The sequence below is a fragment of the Gouania willdenowi genome, chromosome 22, assembly GCF_900634775.1.
Source record: "Gouania willdenowi chromosome 22, fGouWil2.1, whole genome shotgun sequence".
Lineage (NCBI taxonomy): Eukaryota > Metazoa > Chordata > Actinopteri > Blenniiformes > Gobiesocidae > Gouania > Gouania willdenowi.
Genome location: NC_041065.1, coordinates 11,285,903 through 11,297,945, shown reverse-complemented (window position 1 = coordinate 11,297,945; position 12,043 = coordinate 11,285,903). Strand labels below are relative to the sequence as shown.

The 12,043-nt window shown below is 38.7% G+C and overlaps 1 protein-coding gene across 1 annotated transcript in view; it reads right to left on the bottom strand.

Moving 5' to 3' along the window:
* gng2 (guanine nucleotide binding protein (G protein), gamma 2) overlaps positions 1–12,043 on the bottom strand; it is a 30,589-nt gene that overhangs the window by 3,180 nt on the left and 15,366 nt on the right. The window contains exon 3 of the mRNA XM_028438844.1: positions 1,050–1,168. Coding sequence (XP_028294645.1) covers positions 1,050–1,136 — 87 coding nt within the window. The 5' untranslated portion in view covers positions 1,137–1,168. The remainder of the gene's footprint in view (positions 1–1,049; positions 1,169–12,043) is intronic.

The following is a 12,043-nucleotide window of genomic DNA, read 5'->3' as shown; positions in this document are numbered from 1 at the left end:
TGTACTGTTGAAATATTTAACGAACGTCGTATGGTCGGTTAACATCCAAATATCACGTCCCAGGAGCTCTGTCGTAAAGATTGCTAGTAAAGGAAGTGATGTAGTCTCCACGCATGCGTTGAAAGACTCCGGAAGGTTCGCGCCCGTGAAAGGATCGAATACTGACAGGGACTACTTTACAGTTCAAGCCATCTTGGAATCACATGATTGAACATGTCACACAGTTCCAACTCTGTGGTTTCATAGTAGACAATGAAGCAGAGAAGAAGAGCTCTCCTAAGGGACCTTTACTTCCCCTTAACTGCACTCTGATGGCCGAAGTTAAATGATTACGAACTGCTGAAGGACCCCCACCCAAAAGGGCTTCTATTCTTAGGGTTTTTGTGACTTAGATCTTCTATTAAGTACATTTTAAAGATTTTAGGCCAAATTTCTAAAAACAGGGAGGGATCCCTTTAAATACCATTTATACAACCCCATGGGCGTGTGGATGACAGTGGATGGAGTCAAAATGCAGCTCAGTCTCACAGTAATCCTGAAACTGTCATGAAAATGACAATGTCATTTTTCGTGCATGGCTGGCAACCTGATTTCCTCATAGTTTTAGTGACTCATGGAATGAATGATGCACGGCACAAATCTGTGTCAAGCTCCCTGGAACGAATTGCAAACCAATGTATGCCAATGGAATTTGTCACCGTAACCATAACACAAAATAACTTCCAATCAAATCGAAAACAGAAACATTCATTTTCCTGACAGTGTCATGTTGCAAAATGACTTTTAACTGGTTTCTATCGTGTGTTTTTTCATAATGATATATCTGCTGGTTTTCTTTACCGCAGGATTAATACTAGGTCACCAGGTGCTAACTTTCCATCTTTGCCATCTTAAATATATCAAATACCAAGAAAAGCTACTAACCATCATTGTGATATCAATAACAAAAACAAAATCTTGAGATACTGTTTTTTTTTTAATTGCACATAGAATTTCCCATATACTCTTTTACGGGATTGTATAACTTCAAGAGGAACCCAGATCCTCACCTTTATCCTGTCAATGTTAGCTTCCATCTTCAGCTGCTCCACCAGCTTCCTGGCTTGTGCAATGCTGGCCGTGTTATTGCTTGCCATTGGTGCTGTCTGTCAGCTCTGCTGTGCTCTGCCTGTGTGGAAGAGATTCAGAAGCTTCAAAAATGTCTCTTATGTTATTTCCCAGTTAACACACTGGAACAGGCATGTAAGCTGGACTGGGGAGAAAAATACCCTTTATATTTGTCACATGCGTGCACGTGTGCACCGAACACACGCACACACATTATTTATGGTGTCAGTTGCTAGGCAGCCCCTGATAGTCAGGGGGAGGCAAAGATGGTGGGTGGTGGTGGAGGAGGACGAGGAGGAGGAGGAGGAAGCAATGCTTTGTCCACTACTATATCTAAAACACATACACTGATAAGCACCCTCATAGGTGTCAGGAATTAAAGCACCTAATTCAAAAAATATAATATATGTATACATAAAGGCTGACATTACGCTGTCATTATTATGACATGACATCTGTCATTAGCATGAATAAGGTGTCATTAAAGCTGTCATTAAAGCTGTCATTAACCCTAACCCTAACCCCTAACCATAACCCTAACACTAACCCTAACACTAACCCTAACCCCATCCCCACTAGGGCCCCATGGCTCCCCTTGATCGCATTTTAGGACCCTCACACAATTAGCCAACACATTATCACTCCCAACTCGTCACATATTGACGTTCGGGAAGGAACCTTTTAGCATCAGTATTCGATGCACGCCGCACGGGATACCCTTTTGGCGTCAATATATGACGCCAAGGGTCGACTTGTGGCAAATTGCCTTATTTCAAGATAGATTGTGGCTTTACAATTGTTTTTATGACATTTCTAGTGAGAAATGTACCCATAACTTAGGGTTAGGTTTAGGGTTTGAAGTCTTATTTTGAAAAGGGGCTTACAGACCCTCAGTTGACCCTCGGTTGATTTAGCCTGTCCCTGGTTAGAAACAATACCTTTTTATAATTTAAATTGATATTTTATACACATATATATTTTTTAAATGTATTGTCAAATGTATTATTTATCCTTCTCTTCCTATTTTTTTTTAATTATGATTTTAAACAAACAGAAATGATTTATGTCCCAGGTGAAGGTTGTCACCACACCCATAGATGGGCCCACACAGCGGAGGGGAGACTAATGTGGAGAGCTCTATTCTAACCCTACCCTTTCGTCCCTGGCCATTACCCTAACCCCTCCCCCAACTTAGCACTTTAATTAATTTTAGAAATTTTAATTATTTTATGTTTCCTTTATGAATTCTTAAAGTTTGCTTTTAATCACGTTTTACAGGGTGTCAGACATCACTTTTCCTTGAGTCCCTTGTCTGAGCCCTTCAAATTCAAAGTTAGTTTAGGATGTCTAACATTTCATTTATTTTAAATTTTAATTATTTGGTTTTAGAATGAAGTTGTGTATACACATATTAAAGAGAAGTTTTAAACAGAATAAGGTTTCCTGAAAACAGTCCCTCTAGTCCCGTATCCTACCTAACCCCACTACATCCCCCCACCTAACCCAATTAATGCCAACATAGCTCCAAAGGTGTCATAATTTAGCAAACAACACTTAATGACAACCTTCATGACATCTTATTTATGCTAATGACAGATAATGACACCTTAATGTCAGCCTTATGTATAAAACTTCAAGTAACGTGTTGCCAATAATATTAATAATACCTATAATTTTAAAGTTTATGTTTTTAAAGGCTGAGACATGTGACATCACAACACTAAAATGAAAAAGCATGTTGTCCAGCCCATAAGATTAAACAGGGTGAACAATCGACAGTGACTTTATTAAACTTACACACAAGTCAGTGTTCGTTTGACAGCAACTTTTGATTTAGTTTTAGTCACTGGCTGCGTCCGAATATTCCCTCCTATCTCCTTTCCTATGCACTGTGTAGGAAACAAACCACATCAAGCGTAAAGCCTCCCCCTTTGCTAGCAAGAATTAACCAAGGAGCCTGTTTTTGTGTTATCACGAACTGTGTAAACACAACTGCCCCCGTAACTCTGAGATGCAGGACTAACCCCACTATGTGGTCTGTGAACTCAATACCGGAGCCGCTAAGACTGAACCAGCTATTTGAAGTACGTAGTATGAACCCTTCTTTTACGACTCCCCTTCCGGCCAAACAAAAGGACCAGAGAATCCAAGGACAGTTTTTCCCTATATTACCTCCCTGCGACATTTATGATCAAAAGAAGAACATCCCTCTTCTCCCCCTTATCAAACAGATACTGTGGGATGCTATAAGTTCAAAGAACGGTCCCAATGCCCTCTGACCCCCTGTGGTGAAATGTCACAGGAGAACACTATCCAGGCACCTCACTGAGATGTCTCCACGGGAGGAAAGGAGAACAAAGAAATTGTATCATGTTTGAAAGTTACAAATGAAAACATTTTTGGAATGATTTCTACAGAAATTGAAATTGCAAATATTGTCTGTTCGATCACACTCGTTTCATGTAATGCAATAACCAACAGAATGCTATTTTAAAGTGTTTATCATTTAAAAGTGCTTAAAAATACCAGAAAACATCACAAACGTTAGTTTGAGGTATCTACGGAAACCATATAGTTAAGAGGAGGCATAACATGATTTTTGATATTTATGTCTATGAGTAATTACAGGTAAAATGCATTAATTAATTCCTAAAGTGATTCTAGGATATTTTCCAGTCATGTTTGGTATCAAACCCTTTCGTAATACATGATATTTCAGGATATGATGTTGAAAAGATGTTTTGAAATATGTGGAATTAATTATTAGGCATTCTTTTATGTTTAGAATCATCCCTTGTTGTCTGTCTCTGTCTTACACTTACACACACCCAAGACACACCCACAAGCTGAAAGCAGAGACATTGACCAATCACCGACATGATCACAGAAGGATCCACCCAGACGCCTCATCCAAAAGGCGTCGCCAAACGTCCTTTAAAAAAAGACGCGCGACTAGAAACTATAGTTTTGGACGCGGGCGTTCATGCTCACCCGTCTTCCCTCATGTTTCCAGTCTTTCATTTCATTTTTATTTTTAGTTGAAACAGTTAGATTTTGTAATCAACAGCTGCTTGGTTCAGGACGAATACAGCATCTAGTGACGTGCGTAACAGCCGAAAGGAAGCCCGGCCCGCGACCCGTTGGGGTTAGCCAAGAGCCATTCTCTAAGCCAGCTGCGAAGGCCTAACCGCCCGGATCGGCTGAAGGGGCTACACTCTGTTGAACCGAAACAGAACCAACGGTGGCACGTCCTGCTGCATTTCTCAAACAGCACCTCCAGGTCCAACCCTGACATCTTCAAGGTACAAGAATGAACTCTCATCAGCAACTTTCATCTACAATAGATCACATACATATTTCCATAACTACAAACTTACACGCATTAACAACATGCTACACACACAGTACATCTCATTCATGTTTGTTCGTCTCCCCCTTGTCCGTCCTCCTCTCTTTGTTATGAGCTCTCTTTATTTTATTCTTTGATTTTATGATCTTATTATTGAATATGTATCCTGCATTTTTATTCAATATTTAGTAGACTAGCATCCTCCTAGATTAGTGATTTCACTTTATTACATATAATCCTCACTTTTATTAGCCTAGAAATGCATTTTATCATGATTTAATTATCCCATTTCAATTGATATTTGACTGTGTTAATTGTTGACTTTTGAATAAAAGGTTAAACATAATATTTGATTCCTCTGATTCATTAAAGCTGTGATGATGGTGTAGATGTCTGGTAGAATTCACTTTTCCCTGGTTTCACATTGATGAGTTTAGTCTAAAACTTAGACATATTTCTCCTGTTAAAAGGAGTGGCACCCCGCAAATTTGAAGTAATATTAATAATCATAATTAATATTCTTAGTTATATAACCCATTGATAATAACTCATCTCATCTTCCTACAACTGTTCCTTCACCCCTGGAAGTGTTTAAGTGGCGGCCATGATAAAGAGCGTCCAAGTTCTCTTTAAGCTCAGAAAAAGAGGCTCAGTGCTTCCTTTTTTTTACCTCCTGTAGCCTAGGAAACACTGATGCATCCTTTACCAAAGGAGACAAGATAATGCTGACCCACAATTCCTTGCGGCGATAACATTTAAAGGGACACGCACACCCAAGTGCTTGGAGACTCATGATGACTGTCTAAAACCAACATTGTCTAAACCGGGGGTTCTCAACTTGTCTCACCTTTGGACCCACATTCTGCCACGGTCATTAAATCATGACCCAGTTTATCAAAAATAGCTGTTGAAAACACACATATACAATATGACAAATGAAAAGTTTCTTTCAAAATTAAAGACAAGTCCAACTCGAGACATATTAAGTATTTATTTATTTTTGACCAGCCGTCCGCAACCCACTCAGTACAGGTCCGTGACCCACTTTTGGGTCCTGACCCACCAGTTGAGAATCGCTGGTCTAAACAAACGTGATGGCCTTTTCCTAACTCCTCTCCTAACACCTTTCCTTAACCCTGTGATGCTATCCACAGGATTATAGAAAAGTGGATAGGAAAGGTGAGTGTGCGTCATCAATTATTTTTACAGTCTATGATTTCATCCCATGTGATGAAAGTCGACAAAAATATGAAATAATTTGTTATAGTTTTTGGTAGCATGGATTTTTACAATTAGTCATAGTCGAGTTTTAGTCACTTAAAAAATGTAGTCGACGAAAACTATGACGAAAGTATTTAGTCGACAAAATGAACACTGATCGCAAAAACATTAAAGGGAAAGTGTACTATGAACTGTAAGCTACCTTTTTAAATATATATTTCTAACCTTAAATGGAGAATATAATTCAAATCAACCCTTACATTAAATACTGTTAATTACCTTACATACTAAAAAGAAAAATGAATAAAATAAACCTTATTTTACATATTTCCCTTTCTTCAAATGAAATGTCCTCATTTCAAAGAAAAATACAACAATGAATTTTTACATTTTCCAATTGCCTGAAATCTTGAGCTCATCACTTATGACAAATCCTCAGCATGTACACAAATAATGCAGAGAAGGAGCAGGTTGCAGCGTAGATGCTTTACCAGATTTACCTGATCTTTCTAAACTGCACGACAACGACAAACTCAGTGACCGTGTTTTGAAAAAGCATTCTGACCCTGAACTAAAATGCACTTCATCAGTGGATAGGAAAGGAGATAGGAGGAACTTTTTGGACGCAGCCATTGTCTTTTGACTACAATGCAACCTAGTTAAGTCATCAGGTCTATTTTAGTTATAGTCTAGTTTTAGTCAACTAAATGATATTAATGTTACAGTCGACGCTGAAGAAGAAGTTGCTAACTCTCAACACTGTGCTGTTTGCTCAACTATTACACCTTTATCTTTTAGTTTGTTTGTCCTCAGCTAGTTTTTCTGCTTCTACTACATGTCAGCCCTGCAGGTATACATTCAGTCTCTTGCTTGCAGCTTTTTCCTCCTTTAGCCTGAAAATGCAGGAAAAGCAGCACAACTCTATCCTGTACTGTCCTCCAACATTTTTGGTGCTGCTGTCGCATCCTCAGATACTCCCTGTTCTCCCTGACATTTCTGATGGAGTGGATGCTGTGCGAGGACACCTAGATGTCCTTGATGTGTGATCAATCGACCCTGTGCAGCCTCCCACTGTCATCCGTCTGCTTGCACTGCGGTGCCCCTCAGTGTGGGCTCACCACTGATCTCAGCGATGTGATAAGCATGAATATTGATGCTCCAGGGTGGCACATCTGCTCATGAGACTGATGAAGTGCATTTTAGTTCAGGGTCAGAATGCTTTTTCAAAACACGGTCACTGAGTTTGTCGTTGTCGTGCAGTTTAGAAAGATCAGGTGAATCTGGTAAAGCGTCTACGCTGCAACCTGCTCCTTCTCTACATTATTTGTGTACATGCTGAGGATTTGTCATAAGTGATGAGCTCAAGATTTCAGGCAATTGGAAAATGTAAAAATTCATTGTTGTATTTTTCTTTGAAATGAGGACATTTCATTTGAAGAAAGGGAAATATGTAAAATAAGGTTTATTTTATTCATTTTTCTTTTTAGTATGTAAGGTAATTAACAGTATTTAATGTAAGGGTTGAATTGAATTATATTCTCCATTTAAGGTTAGAAATATATATTTAAAAAGGTAGCTTACAGTTCATAGTACACTTCCCCTTTAATGTTTTTGCGATCAGTGTTCATTTTGTCGACTAAATACGTTCGTCATAGTTTTCGTCGACTACATTTTTTAAGTGACTATAACTCGACTATGACTAATTGTAAAAATCCATGTTTCCAAAAACTATAACAAATTATTCCATATTTTTGTCGACTTTCATCACATGGGATGAAATCATAGACTGTAAAAATAATTGATGACGCACACTCACGGGGAAGTGAGCTTCCCCTGCTGACTGGCTGCAGTATAAGTCATAAGCCCCGCCTCCTCAATATTAACGGATGGGATGTGGGTCAGACTGTAAAGTTAAAATACTCGTCACATAATTTTTTTCAAACCTAACCTGTGATCATTAGTTATTATCACCCTACATTGTGTTCAAGTGCTCATTTTTCAATGAAGTTTGTTTTGAATAAGTTATAGTTGAAAAACCAGATTTAACGTCATGTACGACAATGATTGACAGCCGATGATTGGGCAGTAAGCAAAATGGGCGGGGCATGTTACCAGGGCTCCTCCCACCATACCCTACTGCGCAGACTCTGGCTCCATATGACGTCAAATTTGCAAGATGGAAGCGCCCCTAAGCGCCGTATTTTGGCTTCAAGAACGTTGAGTGGGAACAGCTACAGTGCACACCCACTAGATGAAATTCAATCAAAACTCTATACGCATTGATCACATCAAATCTGTCTGTGTGTATTTAACATTAATATCATGTCATGTCAGGTTGATATTGTATTTTAGTCAAAAGACTATGACTGAAACTAAATCAAAAGTAACACTGGTTCCAATGGACAGGGGGAAAATTTGGACACGCTTTGCTAAAGTTTGCCATTAAAACGTGTAAGAATAAATGCAGAGTCACAACTCCAACAGTATTCTAAAGCAATTTTGAGGACAGGAGGTTGCAAAATATCCTACGCAGGATGAAACAATCCTGTTACATCTGCTTTGTTTTAAGACTTTAAACATACTGTGCTTTCAAAACTTACAATGAGAAAAGAAAAGTTGGTAACGCTTCACTCAAAGTTTTATACATAAGGCTGACATTATCTGCCATTAGCATGAATAAGAAGTCATGAAGGCGTCGTTCGCTATATTATGACACCTTTCGCTAAATTATTACATATTTTGAGCTGTGTTGGCATTTTCTGGGTTAGGTGGAGGGATCCAGTGGGGTTCGGTGGGGTTAGAGTAATGAACTACACTTAACAACAACCTTCATGACACCTTATTCATGCTAATGACAGGGTAACGTCAGCCTTATGTATGAAACTTCAATTAAAGTGTTACTTTGAAGTGAACTTTGTATATTTATTTGTTCAGTCATTTAGATCAGTGTTTCTCAAATAGGGGTACGTGTACCCCTAGGGGTACGCAATGGCACTACAGAGGAGAAAGAGAGCGAGAAAGGAAAATGTACTAATGAAAGCATTAAAAATATGGGGTTTTATAATGTTCACTGTTAGTTAACAATAATCATCATAATAATGATAATGGAATTGATCTTATTTAGAAGAAGAACTGAAAACAAAAGAGTCGGTGTTGGTCCCACACCAGGTGGGAGATTTTTTAGAATTTAGATTCTTCAGAAAACAAGATTCTTTAGAATGTGTGTGATCACTCATTCATTCCGTCATTATGCTTCATAGTTGTTGTTTTTTTCAAGTATTCTGAGCAAAATGTAGTTAGACGAAGCGGATACTTGGATTCAGAAAAAGGAGAAAGGGGGACTTGAGCCAAAAAAGTTTGAGAAACAATGATTTAGATCATAATTCCACAATGTTTTTCATGTTAAAAAATGTATTTACCCAATTCTTTTTTGTTTCTTTATCACGGTTTCAAGCACTATAAAAGTTCTGGGCTATCAGGTGTGCAACATGTGACTTCCAAATATTTTCAGATTTGTATATCCATTATCAAATGAGCCATTCTCTAAACTATAACTAAACTAAATGTCACATTTTCCATTGAGTCTCTGCTCCTGTTGGTATGAAGTGTTTTCCTCTCCCCTGCACTGGAACATCTCTGGATAACTGCTGCACAAACCGTCCCACCAAGCTGTGTGAGATTAATGTGCACTAGCCACAGCGACCTGCGCAGTGTTAACACTGGAACATAAACAGGATGTTTTATAGGCACTGCAGCTGAGGGCTGCTCTCAGTCAGAGGTGAGGTGAACATCATCTTGTAGGGCCTTTGGACGCCAGATAATAGTGTTTGTGAGGAGAAGTCATTCGGCGGATTGGTGCTACGCTCTATTGCACAAAAGAGTGATATAACTTTATGGACGTATGACTGCGAGATAAGAAACATCTGTTCATCATTGCGTTAACAAATGGCAAAAAAAAACTAGCTTTCATTTGTGCACACGAAACCAGGTGCAAACAACTTAGCCTTGCAAAGCCTGTAATAATAATAATAATAATAATAATAATTAAAAAAAAAGCAGAAACCTGACTTTAAACTTGATTAACAAGTATTAAGTTTGGATGCAAGCTTTAGGATTGTTTTAACTCCAAAGGAAGCAGCTTAAATTGGCTGACATAGTGACAAAACCATGACATTAGAGTGGTACCTTTTTTAGTCCTCCCTCCAGAAAAACAGATCTACTCTGTTATTTTTTAATTTTTGGAAAATGATGGCTACAGTAGTGCAGTCAAACTATGAAATGTACAGGATTTAGCCATATCTGCAACCAATGCTGCAAAGCAATCTCTTTTCCACAAGTCTTTCAGTTTTTACTGGAAACACGTTTGCAAGAAATTGCAAGGTAATGATAAAGTTTGTTTACAAAGTATGTTTTTTAGTAATTGGTATAATTAGATTAAATTATATAATTAAGCATAGTAATACTACAGTAAGAATATATTAAAAATATAATGATTCTTTTTAATACACTATTAACACATTTTTAATGTTCTTGTAATACAAAAAAAGTACACTGAAATGTTCCTAATTTAACATACATTAATACATTTATACCACATATACCACATACTAAATACACTTTAAATTGTTTCACTTTAGCACGTAAAAATACACTAAATACACGTCCAGTTAAACTTTTTTTAAACAATTTAATTACAATTAAATATCTATATCTAGTACAAAATCAGCTGTTCCAAAATAGCATACTTTAAAGCTGATATCCGGAGTTTCTCAGAAATCTATGTTTATATACGATTCTTTTGAAATGCAAAAAAATACCTACCTAGTCTTTTACTATGGTCTACTGACGGTGGTTATTCATATACATTAATGTATATAAGGCAGAGGCAGTGGGAGGGAGTGAGGCTGTTTAGGGCGGGACATTGAGACATTTCTCAGAAACTTCGGATATCAGCTTTAAGTTAACTAATCATAGACACACTTGAAGTATATGATGATTAGTGTGGCTCCAAGTACACAAAAGGATGCTAAATTTTAGTACACTCAGGGGTGGATTCACAAAAGGTTTAGTGGCATTAAAACATGTGCAAACTTCACTCAACGTCTAATAATGAGCCCTCATTCCATTTAGCACGTTTCCCCCAATGAATATGCATAGTAGGCTGATTTCCCAGGTGGTGCAAAAATATGGGAGGAGGAAATGCACATAAATTAATGCAGGGGACGCAATGCAATCATGAAATCTAAATCTGGAACTATTTGCGGTGATTGCTTTAGTACGGAAAAATTGTACAACTGAAAAGCAGGTACAAACACACGCAGTTGACAGAAAACACAGCGGGGATGGAAAAAATGCTCCAGGTGTGTGTGTGTGTGTGTGTGAGAGAGGGAGAGAAAAAGCTGCACGTGCGGCCTCGGCGGCTGCGGTGCAGACGGTCGCTGTGCGCAGAGATGCATATATGAATATGACCATGGATAGATGTGGCTTTGGACGCACTGCTCCAGTCTGTGTCTTTCTCTCCATGTTTTGACCGTCAAAGTCTCATTTCGTGTTGATGTCAGGCCAGAATCAGTGGATCAGATGCGTAATTTATGCAGTGGTGATCACTGATGGCACAATGTTCACATATGAGAGTGTGCATGACACAGCGCTGCTCAGACCCACTGGATGATGGTCAGATGGTCATCTTCAAATAATGCAGACTGATTGACAGACTGTGTAGCTATATTAACTCAGATCAATGGTTGATCAATAGGACGGTTTCTGTCCAAATCTGCCTATTTTTCATGGACTGATCAGAGCAAAGTTACAGGACCGGACGGAGCACTCACATTAAATTAGGGGAAAAAATATAATTTTTTTTTTTTTTTTTTTTTACTTGTCTGCACATGCTGTTAAAGGTCAACACCACAGGAAGTGCAATCATGATGAGACAGCAATGCATATTTTGTTATTGCAATAAAATACATTGATTTATTTTATTGCTTAATTGTGACCATCACCAGCCCTCCCTAAGGAAGGGTAAGAAATCTTTTATTATAGGGAGGATATAAAAAGGGAGAGCAGTGTTACACCTAAGTGGAGGGGGAGGGGGAAGGGGAGGGGAAAGGGAGCAGGGAGGAGAGACTCAAGGCAGGAAATAGAAAAGGTGAGGAAGAATAGACTGTTATTCGTATACCAGCATATGTGCAAAAAAAAAAAAAAAAAAAAAAAAAAAAAAAACGCTACTGCAAGCCCAGGAACTGCCCTGGGCCCGCAGATGCAGCCAGGCCAGCAAAAAGAGCGGAGGCCAGGGAGCCCCAGGCAACCCCCCCGCGGCCGAGCAACCCCCCAGATGCCCCCAAGATCCCAGGCCGAGAGGCAGCC